At 58.1% G+C, this 16,964-nt stretch overlaps 5 protein-coding genes across 5 annotated transcripts; 3 read left to right on the top strand and 2 right to left on the bottom strand.

The window, feature by feature from the left end:
- Positions 1-39: 39 nt before the first annotated feature.
- N657DRAFT_589789 (phospholipid-translocating P-type ATPase) lies at positions 40-4,525 on the bottom strand (the record flags this gene model as incomplete). The annotated part of the gene is made up of 3 exons (XM_062789872.1): positions 710-4,525; positions 221-630; positions 40-160 (listed from the first exon to the last, which is right to left on the bottom strand). The coding sequence occupies exons 1-3, from the start codon at positions 4,136-4,138 to the stop codon at positions 43-45; spliced, it is 3,957 nt and encodes a 1,318-aa protein (XP_062651269.1). The 5' UTR covers positions 4,139-4,525.
- A 394-nt stretch (positions 4,526-4,919) lies between these two features.
- On the top strand, positions 4,920-11,428 carry N657DRAFT_687754 (uncharacterized protein). The gene is made up of 2 exons (XM_062796901.1): positions 4,920-10,381; positions 10,435-11,428. Exons 1-2 carry the CDS (start codon positions 5,176-5,178, stop codon positions 11,064-11,066), a joined length of 5,838 nt encoding a protein of 1,945 aa, XP_062651268.1. The 5' UTR covers positions 4,920-5,175; the 3' UTR covers positions 11,067-11,428.
- Positions 11,416-13,093, bottom strand: N657DRAFT_612149 (Hus1-like protein). The gene is made up of 3 exons (XM_062790380.1): positions 12,890-13,093; positions 12,728-12,833; positions 11,416-12,675 (listed from the first exon to the last, which is right to left on the bottom strand). The coding sequence occupies exons 1-3, from the start codon at positions 12,930-12,932 to the stop codon at positions 11,763-11,765; spliced, it is 1,062 nt and encodes a 353-aa protein (XP_062651267.1). The 5' UTR covers positions 12,933-13,093; the 3' UTR covers positions 11,416-11,762.
- A 431-nt stretch (positions 13,094-13,524) lies between these two features.
- Positions 13,525-15,092, top strand: N657DRAFT_687752 (uncharacterized protein). Its single transcript, XM_062796900.1, has 2 exons — positions 13,525-14,497; positions 14,615-15,092. The coding sequence occupies exons 1-2, from the start codon at positions 13,902-13,904 to the stop codon at positions 14,769-14,771; spliced, it is 753 nt and encodes a 250-aa protein (XP_062651266.1). The 5' UTR covers positions 13,525-13,901; the 3' UTR covers positions 14,772-15,092.
- A 228-nt stretch (positions 15,093-15,320) lies between these two features.
- On the top strand, positions 15,321-16,946 carry N657DRAFT_641495 (uncharacterized protein). The gene has a single exon (XM_062792160.1). It carries the CDS (start codon positions 15,374-15,376, stop codon positions 16,814-16,816), a length of 1,443 nt encoding a protein of 480 aa, XP_062651265.1. The 5' UTR covers positions 15,321-15,373; the 3' UTR covers positions 16,817-16,946.
- Positions 16,947-16,964: the final 18 nt, after the last annotated feature.

Here is a 16,964-nt window from a genome sequence, read left to right as displayed (position 1 = left end):
CACTAACCAACGCCATCCCATGCTCCCTTTGCCATCCAACCCTCAAATCCCCTGTACCTTCCTGTACGACGGCGGCTTCATGGTCCTTTGAATAACCTTGGCCGCGTACGTGGGGATCAATGACATCGCCCCAATAGCAGCAACCCGCCAGTAGAACCCCCTGTCCCTCGTTAGCTAAACGCTCAAACTTCCTTGACCAACAGGACGGGGATATACTCACACAGTCAACAAGAAAGCCAGGTCAAAATACTCTCCCAGAAACGGAATCGACCCAACAAACATAAGAAACGTCCCCACAATCGACACTACCATGACCCAATGCCACGTCGTGATCTCGATGGCCACCATCAGCAGCTCGTTGAGCACCAGCACCGTGTAGCTGACGGCCACCATGCGCGGGCCATCCACTTCGGTAAGCAGCTGTGACAGGCCCTGGATGAGGCAGCCCTGGTAGACCGAGACAAACACCCAGACGAAAAAAGTGCGGTACGACAGCGACCGGCCCGAAGTCAGCTCTTTGTACAACTCCGGGTACAGGTTGGCCAGGTTCTCGTCGACGTCCTTGTCGAGCACTAGCGACAGGACGGGCATGGCCGTGTAGACTGTTGCATAGCCCACCATAAGCCAGTCCTGCACGTTTCCCACGTGTTAGTATGCTGTATACGGGAAAAGGGGGAAATGGTAGCAATGGAGGAATGGAGTGACAAACCTTGTACAGGCCCTCGGGCTCGAAGTTGAGCGCGATGCTGTACATGGTCTGGCAAACAGCAATGATCAGACCGCGGTGGATGACAAACTGGGCCAGTTTGGCGCTGCGCTTGTAGCTGTTGCGGCCGTGCCAGACGAGCAGCTTGGTGAGGTGGTGGAACTGCTCGATGGAAAAGTCGGCGGCGAGACTGGCCTGGCGGCCTTCCTTGCCCACGATGCCCACGCCGACGTCGGCTGCCTGGATCATGGAGACATCGTTTCCGCCGTCGCCGATGCAGCACACGCGCTTCTTGGTGTACTCCTTGATGAGCTTGGCCACTTCGGCTTTTTGTGTCGGCGAGCACCGACAGGCGACGACGGTCGGAAGGAGGACGGCAACCGAGATGAACTCGGTGCGGTAGTGCGTCAGGTACATGCCCAGACTCTCGCCATCGATGAGCAGGCAGGAGTCGGTCTTGCTGCGGAGCAGGTCCAAGTTCTCTTGAGCGGCGTCTTTCCGACGCAGCTTGGCGACTGTGTGGATGTACTGGCCTCTCGCGACAAGCTTGGAGCTAACCGCTACGCAGCGCGCCGTCTCCACCTTGTCACCAGTCAGCATCCAGATCTTGATGCCAGCGTTGCGAAGCAGCTCAAGCGACGGCTTGACGTCTTTCTGGAGTTTGTCCTCGACGCCAGTGACGCCAAGCAGCTCCAGGTCGTGCTCGAGATAGCGAGACACGACGGCCTGCATCCCCGCTTCGCGGCCGCTGATGGCCAGCGAGGCCTCCTGATACTTGGCCGAAAAGTCCTGGTACTCGGCTGCGGAGAGCCGCTTTCTCCCAACGACTAGTGTCCGGAGCCCCTCTCTCGCCATGTTTGCCGTCTCTTCATCTAGCCAGTCATTCGCCGCCACGATGGAGCCCATGACGGTGTCGGCACCTTTCTGGTAGAACCAAATCTCTCCGGAGCCGAGGCTCGGAACCCCAGGCTTCCGCTTCTCATAGAACTGCACAATGATGCCCATGCGCTTGCCTTCCGAGGTGAAAGGGAATATGTCCAGGATGCGTACCTTGACGACGGTCCTGCCTGTCCCGGTGGCCTCAAGGACAATGCTCTTACGGTCGCGGGACGCCAGGCGCAGACCGACCGACTCGGTCCAGCGGACAATGGCAATCTCGTCGGGCGAGCTGGCCTGGTATGAATTCACCATTCGGCCGTCCTCATCTTCTTCGGTGGTTGGTGTGACGTTGTGGCAGAGGGCGAGGGCAAGGACGACATCCCGGACACGAGAACCAATTTCACGCCGTGTCCTTGTGGCGCCAACATTTGCGGCCGATGACAGTGATGTAGAGGGAGAAACGAGGGCTTGGCGGTCGGAAGAAGTGAGATGGAAGCCATGCCTCACGTAGGTTGAGACTTCATCCATGGCGTCGTTGGCGTAGGATACGGTGCCGACGTGGATCTTTCTCATCTCCATTTCGTTCTGCGTCAAAGTCCCCGTCTTGTCGCTAAGAAGGTACTCAATCCGCCCCAGGTCCTCTGGGATGGTGCTGGTCCTGACAACAGCGCCAGGAATGCCCGGGTCTCTTTGGATAAACCAAGAGTAGACACTCTTTCCCATGTCGAGGTTCACCCTCAGACTGATGGGCACAATCGTCGAGAAAAGGACCAAGAACCTCATGATTTTGACGTACCATATGCTTCCTTTGGTGTTACTGAACCCTTCCAGCGCAACGAGGATGATGGAGAGCGTAAGTGTAAGGAAGCACAAGATCTTGGTAAGTGAGTTAATCTCGTATTCCAGGAGACCGGTCTTGGAACGAGACGGGGACGTCGACAGCGCAGAACGCGTTTGCGGCCCGGTGTAGACAATGACGGCCAAGGTAATGGCATGCGAGGCGATGACGGTATTTGCCCAGGCCGTGTTGTCAATCGAAAGGGGTGCTGCCTTCACGCTGTTATCCTCGTCTTGAGAGAAGGCCGCAGTGCTCATGGCATCTTGCCGCGAGGGCAGAAGCTCCAGGGTGCCGATGAATTCGTTCACCTTCTTGTCCGGCTTGCCCCCTGTGACCCTTAGATGGACCAACTCTTCATCAGCCAGGTTCTGCGACAAGGGTGACGCTAGCCGTAGCTTCCAATCGGTCTCGCCATCTAATTGATCAGTCCTGATAAATGTCTCTCCGTTCGAGCCTCCTTCGGCCGCCTCTCGGACGTCCTCAGTAAGACCTCGGGTACTCGAGCTTCCTCCCGCGTCAGCCGCATGATCCAGGAGCAACGACTCCTCCTGACGTGGGCCTTCCGCGTCGTGTTTCTGCACGGCTGGATCATTTGATAGACACTTGAGAATAACAACATCCGAGGGCACACGGTGTCCTTTACTGAGTTTGAGGACGTCGCCAACCTTGAGATCCCGCGCCTTTTTGCTGACTTCAGAAACAGTCGTCCACGCCCGAGATTTTCGGGATCCGAAACCCTCAATTTGCTCCTCCTCCTCTTGGATGTCCGAAAGTCGGTCCCCTTCTGGAACATAACGCTTGGGTCCTTTCGGGGTATGAGAAGACTTCATTTTCCTCGTCGACCGGGCGCCCCCCGTCTTTCCCGGCTCATCAAATTGCAGGACGGTATATTCTTCCGAATTCGCCTCATTGTCCCTCCTCCGCCTCTCTATATCGTCATAAGCCTCCTTGCCCAGCGTGATGACCAGGACAAATGCTAGCGGAGCAATGTATGTTGACAGATAGCCGATTCGTATTGGGGGAATAGCCTGAGAAAGCGCGACCAGGAGGAAGTACATGTTGAAAAAGAAGGAGAACTCGTTGTAGAGCGTAAGAGGCAGGAAGCTCCATGCCGTGTACTTCGCGTTCGACACGATATTCGGCGGGAAGCGTGTGGATTGAGAGGAGCCAACAGCCACCAGTCTGGACGACGAGGGGTCGTCCTCCTCCTTGAGGACCTCCTCGTCTTGGTTGCCACGATCCGCGGCAGCGCCCGACATGAATTCGGGGAGCCTCAGGACGACCCTGCGAAGGGTCTCGCTGGCAAGCGACCCGCGCCGTCTGTTGGGGTTCCGGGCATGCCCGCTGAGCAGCGGCGCATCATCCCCACCGGCGGCGCTGGCGTCTGAGTACCGCCGATCTCCGCCGTCTTCATCTCTTAGTAAAGCTTCGGCGTCATCGTAGCCGCCACCATGGCTCTGACCCAGTTCACCATATCCATTGCGTTTAGCACCACGTCGTAGCCCGCCCATTCGAAGGGTACGCAGAGCGATCCTGGGGCCTCGTTGGTGAGTGGTGTCGCGTGCCTGGCCGCTCAGCCCTTTCCTCCCTGTGTGTTCCGTTCCGAGGTCGAGCTGAGGGTCCAGCTCTTCGAGGTCGATCTCGAGATCGGATTCGGAGTCCTCAGCCGGAGAGTCTGGCGGCTTCGCGGGCGGATACGAGGTTGAAGGAGGCATCCCGCGTCGGCCCAAGGCCCTAGAAGACACGGCCCCGGCCGCAAGCGGTAAGTCCCTGGCAAACTTCCTGCGCAGGAGGACTTGTCTCTACGTCAGTCCTGAATTCCTACTCCTGCTCTGCCTTGCCGACTACTTGTAGGTGTCGGGGATCACGGTGCGCGCATCTTTCGACCTAAGAGGAGCCAGGGAGGTGTATTGGCTGGTCTTTTGGCGGATCAAGAGGGAGAATGGGTTTGCCAGTTTGACCAACTGCTCGCAGAATGAAACTTCGGGTCTGGACCCAAGTTGCACTTTGAAGGCGCGGTTTGGGCGGCATTCAGTGTTGAACTGTTTTGGAATTGAACGACTTAGATGTCGATTTTGCAACTGGCCAACGATTACGACGACACACCTCAGGTTGCGCATTACTTCTGAAGGTTGCAGGAAGCCACCTGACAGGGGCCATTGTCCAACTGACATGCATTAGCACGCAGCATCCTCTATCTGCTAAGCCAATGAGCTGCAAAGGTGAGTACTGTCTTAACAGATATCACACCCGATAAGGGTAGCTCCGCTAAGACAGCTTGCTGCGGCCTCTTCCGCCGACCGCTGAGGCCAGCGTTGCCCTTTCGTCTGTAATCCGCATCGCATGTGCAGCGCCGTTTCCCGAGTCCCGGTTTAGGCGATCCCGTCATCGCCTTTGCCAGTTCTTGCCAACTTTACCTTTTTCCGATCAGTTGTCGAGGCACACTGTCCAGGCTCGCATTCGCCCAAGCCAAGTAAAGATGCCGCTCTGGTAGATCTTTCTTGTTAGCAATCTGGTTGCTTCTGTATAATAAGTATGCATTATCCGTATCTTTCTCCCTTTTTTCATATCGGGGATCTGACAGGGGTTTGTCGACGCGACCCTGTCGTGTCTTGCTCAAGGACCCCTGACCCGACCAAGTTTTGCTGCTAATCCTCGAGTTTGCCGTCTTTAGTATTTCTGTCTCCTTTCCATTACTCTAGCGCAGTCGCGCATCTACCCTGCACCTTTGCGTGCCGCCACTCAGTTCACCATGGTGTCGGAAGCGCCGAATTCGTCCTGGCATCCTGCGATGATGCCAAATTCGACCGCCGACCTCCCTCGCGATCGACCACACAACGTCGTACCCAGCCCTGTGCAAGAGACCGTTGTCGCAGAGGACAGCGTACAACCATCGACTGGCGCTTGGTTTCAGCATGACGACGCCGACGATGAGTGGCTGGCAGACAACAGCAATGCGCCAGATCCGCCCACCAAGACAGCCGAACAGGCAGCCTTAGCTGAGTCTGTCCAGGATTCCCGACCGGACGAATCGAGCGCGCCGAACAAGCACTTCAGCACAATGTCCTTCACACGGACTGTGCCGCATGAAGTGAATTGGAACGACGATGATGAGGTCGAGTGGACCTTGCCCAAAACTGCCACCGACCCCTTCAAGTTCATGCCCGAAAGCAACCGTACAAACTCGTTCCCCCCTGTGTCTGTCCAGAACGATGCCGACGAGACACGGCACGAGCTGGAGCAGCCCATTTCTTTCAACCAGGCTGAGGATATGATTCGCGAAATCGAGGAGGAGGAGAGCCGGGAGGAGGGGATACTTCCGGAGGCCTCTACCGCGGTGTTGCAAGCTGGTGCTGGTGCCCAAGAAACGTGGAATGCTGGCTCAGACGCTACGGTCGAAGACACCCTCGACGCTCGCTTTGAGGAAGGGGTTCCGCTGGTCTCATCGGCCAAGCAGGATGCGGCACAGCAAGGATCACTCAGGGAAGGGGATGATATTTTTACCGAGCCCGCAACCGGGGAAGAGGACGATTTCTTCCGCAATGTCCGCCACGATGAGAGCAACCAGGTTGAGGATGATGGCTTTCAACCGGCCCCGCTCGAACGGAAGTCTACTATGGATGTGCTTCAATCCTTGGACATGGGCCCCATTGGTGCCAGCTTTGTCCCCTTGGAAGCCACCGCTGAGGAATTGGAGACAGAGTCGGAGACACCCCAGCCCCAAAAAACGATTGAGCCGCCCACCCAAGGCCCAGAAAACACACGGGATTTGCCAAAAGCGGAGGAGGGGGAAGCTCTGGATTCCAAATGGAAGGCAATACTTGGTGATGACGACGACGAGGGTTTCCTTCCAGATGAGGAGAGTGAGACAAACCAGCTGGATCCGACCGCATTCCTTGGCAGCGATGATGAGGGTCTGCTCGAAGACTCAGATGCTGAACAGCCGGAGCCAGCTAAACCCGCTGCTTCAGCTGAATATGTGCCGGCAGTGAATGGACAGTATGCGCCGCAGCATCAGATTCCAGCAGCTATCGCACCTCCTACGAATCCCTACCTGCCGACTGCATCGCCCGTGGTCGCAGCGAATTCCTACTTTCCAGCTGCACCAGCGCCGGCAGCCCAACCTCCTGTCGCTTCCCCTTACGCCGTTCCGTCGACAGCGCCGCCAGCGCAGTACGTGTATGGCGCTCCCTCACCACTCCAGGAAAAGAACAAGGCCCAGAGCTTCGTGAACAAAGCCAAGGGGGGATACACGTCTCCGTTCGATCTCCCAATGGAAGTCGTCAAGGTCCCCAAGAGACGGACCAGCGCTCAGCCGCTCCAGGGTCCGGTGTCGGGGCCGAGCTCGCCTGCCACCGTACCGCCACCACCAAGGAGCACGAGCATGTACTCTCACCCCCCGCCCCCGAGCAGTATGCCGGGGACTGGCGTTGCGCGCCCGGGATCAAGTCATTCCTCGCACGCTCCCCCGAGCGCAAACAAGTCACCATCCCATGAGAAATTTTTTGAAGAGCTTCCTATCGCCACCAAGCCACGGCCGGCATCTCGGCAAAGCCAGAAGAGCATGCCATCGCCGTCGCAGCCAAGCCCATACGGCCCTCCGCCATCGTCTGCTCCACCATCTGCGACCTCAAACCCGGGTCCTTTTCCGAGACCGCTTGCTCCGAGCAGGTCTGAAGCAGGTATCCCAGAGTTAGTTGCCCCGCCTCTTGTCAACCCTTACGCCTCGTTGAGCTCAGCCCCAGGCCTTCAGCCTGCGGTGGCTCCCGTCGCTTCTACTCGTTATTCCCCCGCACTTCCTGGCGCACCACATGCGCCTGGTCCGGTTCCGGCCATAGCCTCGAGCCGATATTCTCCGGCTCCACCTGCGTCACGGCCACCCAGCAGCGGTTATGTGCCTGTCCCAGCGACTCCGGGCCCCCCCATCCTGCCTCATCAGCCCCGTACCTCCAGCCCGCTTGCCCACTTTGAGCTTAACCATGAGAGGACGAGAGCTCATGCGCCAGTGAGTAATCCGGAGGGTGCCCTGGCCGAAAGACGAAGCAGTAGCTCGCTCCATGAATTCCGACTTCAGAGGATACCGTCCTTGCCCCCAACAAAGGAGGTTGAGGAAGAAGAGCCTCCCGCGCAGGCTAGAGCATCTCCCGGAGTCTCAGCGCCGCCTCAACCAGCGTCACCGCCCGTTTCCAGATATGCACCACCGCCCCAGGCACGGCAGACACCCCCGCCGTCGGCGATTTCTGGGCAGACGATGCTATCACCCCCCAAACGTGCCATGTCTAGCCACAGTCCCGTGGCGCCGCCATACGACTCTGCCCCGCCGGCTCGCTCTCAGACCCAGTCTCCCGGCGCGCTTTATGGTAACCGAGGCAGCAAGTCTGCCGAGCCAATCCCTCGTCCGTCTTCAGTGAACGACCCCACGTCCCCCCGCGGCACCGCGTATGCTCCTGCTGCTATTGTTCCGACTCTTGCCCCTGCGGCGCCTGTTGCTGCTCCTGGCCGTCCCAGAGGTGCCTCTCTGAATCTCGACGTAATCCCTCCGACAGATGGGCGAGAACACGACCCCCTCCAAAGATGGCGAGGTGCACCACTCATCTCCTGGGGCGTCGGAGGGACCGTTGCCACAATGTTCCCGAAGGAGGTCCCTCGGTACGGCATGAACCAGAGCATTCCTACCGTCGTTCGCAGTCCGGGTGAGGTCAGGATTCAGAACGTCAAGGACATTATTCCCTTCGAGGAGCGGCTTGCCAAGTTTCCAGGCCCGCTGAAGGGCAAGTCAAAGAAGAAGGAGACTATCGCCTGGTTGACCGCCGGCATTGAGAGCTTAGAACAGGGCTTGCCGACCAACCTCTCCGTCCAACCCTACCTGTCCCACGAAGACAAGCGAGCTGTAGAGCGGGTTCTTCTGTGGAAGATACTTCGCGTTTTCGTCGAGCATGATGGTGTGCTTGAAGGGAATCCTGCTGTCGAGAAGGCTGTTCGGAGTATCCTCTCCCCGGAGCTCGAAGGGTTGGACCACTCAGCACCCTACCTGAACGGCGGTGCTCCCCTCGGCTTTGCAGATCTGACGGCGACAGGGCTTCAATCTGACGGGGTCAGCTCCTCAACAATCGAGCAGATTCGCCGCCATCTCCTCAGCGGCGAGTGCGAGAAGGCCATCTGGGCTGCAGCGGATCAGCGACTGTGGGGCCACGCACTTTTGCTTTCCAACGCCCTCGCACCCAATCTGTACAAGCAGGTCGCGCAAGAATTCATCAAGAAGGAGGTCAACTTCTCTGGCCACGGCAACGAATCCCTCGCGGCATTGTACGGGGTCCTCTCCGGGAATCACGAGGAGAGTGTTGATGAGCTTGTGCCGAGTCATGCTCGCGCTGGCTTCCAGCTGGTGGCCACAAACACGGCAGCTGGAGCTTCGAAAGACGCTATGGAAGGCCTCGACAAGTGGCGGGAGACGCTCAGTCTCATCCTCAGCAACAGGAGCATCGATGACGTTCGGGCGATCAACTCGCTCGGTGTCCTGCTCTCCGGCTATGGAAGAGCAGAGGCCGCCCATATCTGCTTCATGTTTGCGCGAAGCTACACGGTCTTTGGTGGGCTTGATGACCCCGCCTCCCATTTCGTGCTTGTTGGCTCGGACCACAAGAAGCAGGCTGAGCAGTTCGCCAAGGAGATCGAACCGCTCCTGTTGAGTGAGGTTTACGAATATGGCCAGATCCTGGCGGGAAGTTCAACCATACCGGTTTCGAACCCGCACTTGGCGGCCTACAAGCTGCAGCATGCGCTTGCTCTGGCCGAGTACGGCTTTCGGGACAAGGCCCTGCAGTATTGTGACGCGATCGCAGCAGCCATCACGGCGCAGACCAAGAGGTCTCCGTACCACCATCCTATCCTGGAAATGGCTGTTGAGGATCTCATGAGGCGCCTAAAGCAGGCTCCCAGGGAGGAGTCCAGTTCTTGGATCCCCAAGCCGAGCATGAACAAAGTATCTGACACGGTGTGGAGCAAATTCAACAAGTTCGTCTCGGGCGACGACGAGGCCTCAGGTCAAGGATCTCCAGTAGAGGGAGAATCCGGCCCGTTCGCGCGTGTCGCGGGAGGCACACCGACCATCAGCCGGTCGCCTTCGCTCGCCAATCTGGAGACGTTTGGCGCTGCCGTTCCGAACTACGGCATGCCCGCTCCTATGTCCAACGGCCCCGTGCCGGTTTCGGCGCCGCCGACTAGGGCTGCCTCTCGCTATGCGCCGGGAGCGCCCCCGCCTGCAGGCTCTGGTAGCAGACCCTCAACCTCAGCGTATGCTCCCCGATCATCGCTGGAGCGGACATCGGGCGAGTTGAGCCGAGGCTCCTTCGAGCTGCCCAGACGGTCCCTGGAGATGCCATCGGGACGCACAGGAAATCACAGCCCGGTCAGAAGCGGTTCTCCCGCCGCACTCTACACGCCATATGGTAGCGAATCCAACGTTCCGCAACAATCGCCGTACCGCCCAACTGCCCAATCTGCACCGCCCCATGCGCCCGCAAGTGCCCCCCCTCAGGCCCTTGGCTATCCTGGCGCCGCTGTGAATGGAGAGCCCTCTGCCCACGAAGCTGAGCCTTCTCCCCAGACATCGAGCTACCAACCTCCATCGTACGGATATGAGCCTCCTTCATCCACTCCGTACGAAGCGCCTGCCGAGGAGAAAAGCGATGCATCAGATGGAAGTCCTAACGGCGGATCTTACGAGCCGCCTTCCTACCAGCCATATGGGTACGAACCGCCGTCCTACGAGCCTGAGTCGCAGCCTGCCGACCAGGATGGTGATTCCAATGAGGAGGCGAAGCCGAAGCCCAAGAAGAAGGGCATCATGTATGACGACGACGACGATAATTTCCCCCTTCCCAGGCCTGCCGAGAAGTCTAAGGAGGAAAAGGACCGGGAGAATGCGGAGATGTTCCGCAAGGCTGCCGAGGAAGACGGTAAGCACAACAGCTCGTTAAAGACATTATTGGTGCATGCTAACACAGCTCAGCCAAACGCGCCGAAGCAGCCAAGCAAGCCAAGAAGGGCTGGGGCCTCACCTCGTTGTTCTTCGGCGGCGGCGGCACAAAGAAGGAGGCCGCCGCCTCTCAGGATTCCGGCCCCAAGAAGCCCATCCGCGCTAAGCTCGGTGAGGCGAACTCGTTTTACTACGATCCCGAGCTTAAGCGCTGGGTCAACAAGAATGCCGGACCCGAAGAGGCGGCCAAAAAGGCCACGCCTCCCCCGCCCAAGGCCACCCCGCGCTCCGTCAGCTCCAGCCCGGGCCTGCCGCCACAGTCGGCAAGCGTCCCACCCTCGGGCCCGCCCCGATCTATGAGCGCGAGCCTCGGCCCGCCCATGTCCTCGTCTGATACCAACCTGCCTTCGTCCAACATCAGTGGTGGTGGTGGTGGTGGTGGTGTGCCGCCGCCGCCGGCGGGGCCGGTCTCGATGCTCAGGTCTGTTTCCAACACCAGCTCGGCTAGTGCCCCGCAGTTGGGTCAGGGGCCGGCGAGACCGCCGACGAGTCTGAGCAACTCGAGTAGCATTGACGATTTGCTGGGGGCGGTGGGGCCGAGGAAGGCTGGGGCCAAGAAGGTTAAGAAGGGGGCGAGGTATGTCGATGTTATGGGGAAGTCTTAGTTTTCTCTTTCGTTGAAAGGGAGCTAGGGCGTTGTGCATGAGGTTGCGGTGTTGGGGAGGGTGGATGGAATGGGAGTATGGAGAGGATGGTGGGGATTCGGGTTGTATAATTTCTATGGTATTATGTGTAAGGAGTTCATGTCGCCGGCGCTGTCTTCCTAACCGAACGGGAGGCCTGTCTTGGCTTGGTTGTGCTGATGTTGAAATTCTGGAACGAAGATGAGGTTAAGCTGTATTTTTTTAGCGTACACACGATTCAATGGACGAGGCAACACGATTGCATGGGTTGAGTGTACAGGATATCTAACTCGCATGTAACGTAGACTCGGGGCATACCACGATTCTTGTGCAGCTATCAAGGGATTGCGCTTATGTTTAGATTCAAAATCACAGATACTCGGGAAGGCCGTGCCCCGGGAGGATCCAAGCCAGAATGAAATGAGAAAATACGATGGAACGTTCTGTCGAATAAACTCAACAAGCAGAGAGCAGGGCACTTCTCTGTAATAAGGATCTCTAAGCAACTGGGTATTCCCGCAACGCCATGATGCCTCCTTGTCCGTCCTATGATCCATTCAAACTCCAGCAAGCAACGAAGTCCTACTCCGTATATGGCGCTGAATCGCACTCCATGAAATCATGGAATCGGTGCGACCAATGTACACAGCAGCACCCCATGCTTCTACTCCCACCAGTCTAAGTGCTATAACTCGAAACATAATACGTTACCACGTCCTCCGCGCCGACATCGTCCACATGCGGCACGTACACGTACAGGATCAGGGCGTGGTCGTCCGCAAAGCACGCAATCACGCGGCCCTCGAGCCGCCCCACGCTCAGCACCCTGCTCCAGTCCTTGCCGTCAACGCGGACGGTGGCCCACTTGTCCGGGCCGGCCTCCTTGAATTTTGTGGATGGGTGCTCCTCCAGCGGCATCGCCAGCTGCGACGGGTCCAGCTCCGGGTTCTCGAGCCCATTCCATACCGACGTGATGTCGAGCGTCTCGGTAGTCAGGCGCAGGCGTAGAGAGCCGTGCATGTTGGCGGAGAGGGTCAGTTTGGGGTTCTGGTTCCCTCTAGAGGCGCTAGCGGACGTGGAGGAAGAGGAGGAGGCCACGGCCAGCTTGGTGAAGCGGTCGGAGATGGCTTTTAGCTGCAGGAGGGGCGGCAGCTGGATGTGCACGTCGGGCTCGCGGACTTTGGGCTGCATGATGGTCTCGACGGTGTCTGGGTGCAGCACCCGCACGGGTATGTCCTGGGTGATGATCTTTTCGCGCTCGCGTTTCATGGTCAGCTCGAGGGATTCCTGCGGGAAAAGGTCAGGGTTGTCGGCGAACGGGTCCGGATCGCGGTTTTGTCGCGCACTGCCGGGGAATGCGCCGCCGAAACCGCGGGCGTCCTGGGCGCCGTCTTTGGTCATCGTGTGGATTGTCATGGATAACATGGGGATGCCATCCCGTTTGGTGAGGCGCAGGTTGGCATAGCTGCTGCCGACGGCGGATTTGAGGGCACGTTGGAGGGGACCCAGGGGGAGCTCGAGGTTGATGGTATTGTTCGGTTCCGCGGATTGGATGTGGTAGTTGTCGAAGATTAGGTCAACCGAGAGAGAGCTAGTACCGTCAGCCTGGATGCCTGCTTGCAACGGATATGTTAAAACCGTACGCCCAGACTTGCGACCCTGTGTCGGGTATGACGGTGAAGCGAGCCGTTTCATCGTCGAGGCGCACCCACGCGATCTTCTCGAGCGAGTTGAGTGCGGCGGCGAGCTCTAGGGCACAACATGTCAGTCGACATCGGTGCAAAAGCTCAATTGGTGCAGCTCACTTGAGAAGGTCCTCACATTCTTGAGGTCCGTCTTGAAGCGCATCTTGTCGGTCCACCTAAGTATGTCATGTTAAGGTCCCGTAAGTTGATCTTGGCAGAGTTCGAGATGGTGAGATGTGCCCAGAAGTGCCGCCAGACCCCATTATTGTGGATCTTACTGATGCTGCTTGGGCCCCTAGTGATACCATGGTTGCACGAGAGCTGAACGCACTGGGCAGAGGAAACATACCCCACGGAGTCAGAATAATGTGTATGCGGGGTGATCTCCTATCAGTCAAGCCCCCACTTCTCCACTTTCATGCATCTTTGCCGAGTGCCTGTGGATCTGTCGGTTGCCTTCGGACCACCTGAGGCAATGCCTCGCTTGTTAACGCTGTATGTTGCGCATTTACTGATCGTCAAAACCAGCTACGTTTAGTGCTGTTCAACGTGTCGGCAAGGTCACCATAAGGGTAGCTGGCATTCTTAGACGATGTTCCGGGACCTGGTGGTTTTCGTGAGGTAGGGTATTGTACGATACTCTCCCCTCGTCCCGGAACACTTCCACCTAACCTGGAATGTACTGCGGAGTAAGGCCAGTAGCTTAGCCCCCCAAGGCGCAAACGGGCGGTCCAGGCGTCGGGTGACCAAGGCCTGGTCAGCCTTCCACGCTACGTTGCCTTACCTGAAGCATTTGCCTGGTGGTAATTGGGCAGGCCTCCCAAGCAACCTCTCAAGCCTAGGACGGGGATTCGATGTTGCGACACCGAACCCAGCACTTGCATGACCAGCCAGCTCATGACTCCATCCGGCCTGATTACGAGCTACCTCCCGTCAAGCCATTATCACGCCTGCAAGGCGCCTCGCTGAACAGTCCGCAGGACTCGAGGATACTTTCTTTTGCACCTCTTTCTGACATTCCATTCTGTGTTCTCACTTCCTGCAATCTATTCCACTAACACACACACGGTCCGCTCAACCAAACAGGCCGTGGCTGCTAACCCCGCTGCCTTCCATCGCCCTTCAGGAGTCCATGTCCGACAGCAGTCGACCTGCTGCTTGCCGGCCTGGACTTCGCCCTGACAGTCTCCCAAGTCCCCCCGTTACTACCATCGCAGCAAAGCATCTCGCCCCTTTCACATCCACGGCATCTGTTGCTCTCAGCATGGGTCGAACAATTCATGACGAGCCTGAAGTCAAGCATCACACAGCCGCTTCCCCGGCAACACATGCGTCGGCAATTTACGTCGAAGACAGGACATGTCCCATCTGCCAGGAGCCCATCGGCATCCGCAACCCAGACGGCATCATAGAGGGCTGGAGCGAGCTGCCTTGCGGCCACCGCTTCGGGAGCTACTGCATTAAGCGGTACCTCGGCATCGCCGCCGACGACCACCCGCTGTGTCCCGTCTGCCGACAGATGGCGTACCACGATGTCTGCGGCCACCCCGTGCTCCCGTTTGTTGTGGAATCTTGCTACACACACCACGATCTGGTTAAAGACTCGACGACCGCGGGGACGCTGCGCACGACGCCGATGAGAGAGGAGGAGCTGATGACGGTGGCATGCCACTATTGCAAGACGATAGATGAGCAAAGCAGGGAGCACATCGCCAACAACAATAAAAAGTCAGGACCTCTTTCCACATTCAAAAAGATCCCTTTCCGCTGGCTGCGGTGTTTGGTTCCCCCCGTCTTGAGAAGGAGCTCCGTCCAGAGAGAGAGTCTGACACGTGAGAGCTCTAGGAGTGGCCACGACCAACGCCTTAGCCGTCAGGAAGCGCGCACCAGAAGAAGAATCCCGCCGAACAGTGGCCCCTGGCAAGGGCCATGGCTGGATGTGCAAACTCGAGACGTGGAGTGGGAGAAGTGGTGGAAAGACCAGGTTCCTCGAGGGGCCTGAGTTGTGCTGCAAGGGGTTGGGGTGGGGGGGTTGGCTAGGAATCTATTGGCACGCATACCAAGTACTTGCCATTTGCAGAGATGTCGGATCTGTTGGAAATCCCAACTCTTCGCTGCTCTGCTAGTGCTCTGTCTTCGATTTGGACCACATCTACTCGCGGGAGATTATAAGCGCTAGCACGGGCAGGAATAGGTACATACCAGGAATCATAGCTGAATTTGCATGTGATGACCCAGGAGGTTTAAAACCGGAGCTCCTAAGGTCTTTGCCGTGTGTAGACGTAAGCGTCTTCGGCCAGCACCCTGGTGCCTTGAGCTAAACATTAATATAATGTTTTGTAAATTCAGAAGATGGCAAATATCGTCCCCGTTTCCTAATCGACCCACTGGTAGTGTCAAATGTTTCAATATATTTTGAGCTGTCTTTGTCGTTGGACTCAAAACCTCACCCCCTGTCTACAGTGACAATGCGCTAAGAGCAGTGCCCCACTTGTCCTCTTGGCGGAATCGCCAAATCGCCCAAGGCAAGGCTCCGAAGTTTCCAAACATCCAAAGACCAAGCAAATTGCTTCGACAGCGGCATCGACTGCTCAGTGCATAATCATGGAGCCAACGGGAGCCCAGTTGACGGCGCTTGTTCGCAAGCGAACAGACACAGAGTTGATGCCGCCGCCTCCACCAGCAAAACGCATTCAACGGCCGAAGCGCGTGCTCGACGAGGACAGCTACACCGAGGCCCTCTCGCACATCATCGCCCGTGACTTCTTCCCGGGCCTTCTCGAGAGCGAGACACAACAGGAGTATCTCGACGCCCTAGAGTCCAAAGACGAAGAATGGATCGCAAGCGCAAGCCGCCGACTCCGACAGGTCATGACGCCCGGTCGCCGGAGAAACCTCGCAACGCCACTCCGCCAGACTACAGCCGCCGCAGGCCGCACCCCCCTCAACTTCGTCGGTGACACGCCCGCCTCGGCCATATCCTCTGCCACAGCCGCATCGACCAAGCAGCAACATGAAATAGACACCAACCTGTCGCTAGCCGCTTTCCAGTCAAAGTACACGTCGGAGGACAACGAGTCCTTCTACAGGCTTCTCGACAAGCAAAACCGAAAGCGCGTCGAGAAATACGCATGGCTCTGGACGGGCAACAAGCTTCCCTCGAAGCAACAGCTAAAACAAAAAGAAGTCGAAGCCCGGCTCCTCGCCCAGCGCGGCGCAGGTGCCCTGCTCGACGACGGGTTGGGGCCCCGCGACAGGCTCGCAGTGCGCGACAAGGACTCCGCGGACCGGCCCGCCGTGCCGGACCATTGGAACGGAGCCAAGCCCAACAACGAGCTGATGTTTGTGCCGGACGGGGTGGACGGCAAGCTGGAGACGGTCGCGGAGCGGGCGCAGGCCGAGAGCAGGGCGGGCCAGAAGAGGATCGTGTACGAGAACACGCGGGTGCCGCGGCCTGCGAGGGAGGAGGAGGTTGCTCCTTCGGAAGGAGGAGGTGGCGAGGGCAGGTTTAGCACCAGAGCCGGGTCACCTTCGCTGTCTGAAATTCGCAACGCCATTGCGGGAAACAGGAGGGCGTGCGATGCCGAGACGAGCGTTACTGGTGGCGGCGGGGAGACGCCGAGGGTGAATGGGTATGCGTTTGTGGATGAGGAGGAGCCCGAGCCGGAGCCGACGCGGCGGACGAGGGAGAAGATGCCGCTGATTGATCTCGGGCCGGGGGACGCGACGCCAAATCCGTTTCAGTTTCAGGAGCAGAGGAAGCGGGAGGTGCTGCATCATCGGATGGTGGAGACGATCTCGCAGTCGAAGCGGATGTCGGCGAGGTTGGGCGTTACGGGCAGGGTGGACCGCACGCCTGTGCCCAAGTTTCCGAGCAGCCCGAGAGTTTCGGGTAGTATGTTGACGCCTGCTGCGCAGAGGTTGTGGGGGAAGATTGGGAGTTCTGAAGGGAGGGGCGCCGATTCTCCGTTTAGTGATTCGGTCAAGTTTACCCCAAGCCCCACGCCCCGAGGCAAGGGCTTTGGGTTAAAAAACATGGCGACGTAGAGGAATGGATTCACAAGGTTGGGAGGGATGGCATATTGCATTCACGATACCCGGAGTTGGCGGTAGACAGCGTCTTGGACATTGGATAGCCAGTCTGTTAGCATGAATCATGACTTAGATTACAGAGGAGTCTCCCGGGTAATCATTG

This window comes from Parathielavia appendiculata, assembly GCF_033297405.1.
Source record: "Parathielavia appendiculata strain CBS 731.68 unplaced genomic scaffold N657scaffold_2, whole genome shotgun sequence".
In the NCBI taxonomy this organism is placed as follows: Eukaryota; Fungi; Ascomycota; class Sordariomycetes; order Sordariales; family Chaetomiaceae; genus Parathielavia; species Parathielavia appendiculata.
Note: the sequence above shows the minus strand (reverse complement) of the source record. Positions and strands in the feature narration are given on the sequence as shown.

Coding starts and splice junctions, on each gene's coding strand:
- N657DRAFT_687752 (XM_062796900.1), top strand. CDS start 13,902: ATGTCCGACAGCAGTCGACCTGCTGCTTGCCGGCCTGGACTTCGCCCT. Junction 14,498..14,614: donor ATCGCCAACAACAATAAAAA/GTCAGGACCTCT, acceptor TGAGAGCTCTAG/GAGTGGCCACGACCAACGCC.
- N657DRAFT_641495 (XM_062792160.1), top strand. CDS start 15,374: ATGGAGCCAACGGGAGCCCAGTTGACGGCGCTTGTTCGCAAGCGAACA.
- N657DRAFT_612149 (XM_062790380.1), bottom strand. CDS start 12,932: ATGCGCTTCAAGACGGACCTCAAGAATGTGAGGACCTTCTCAA. Junction 12,834..12,889: donor GAATGTGAGGACCTTCTCAA/GTGAGCTGCACC, acceptor GTTGTGCCCTAG/AGCTCGCCGCCGCACTCAAC. Junction 12,676..12,727: donor ACAGGGTCGCAAGTCTGGGC/GTACGGTTTTAA, acceptor TGACGGTACTAG/CTCTCTCTCGGTTGACCTAA.
- N657DRAFT_687754 (XM_062796901.1), top strand. CDS start 5,176: ATGGTGTCGGAAGCGCCGAATTCGTCCTGGCATCCTGCGATGATGCCA. Junction 10,382..10,434: donor CAAGGCTGCCGAGGAAGACG/GTAAGCACAACA, acceptor AACACAGCTCAG/CCAAACGCGCCGAAGCAGCC.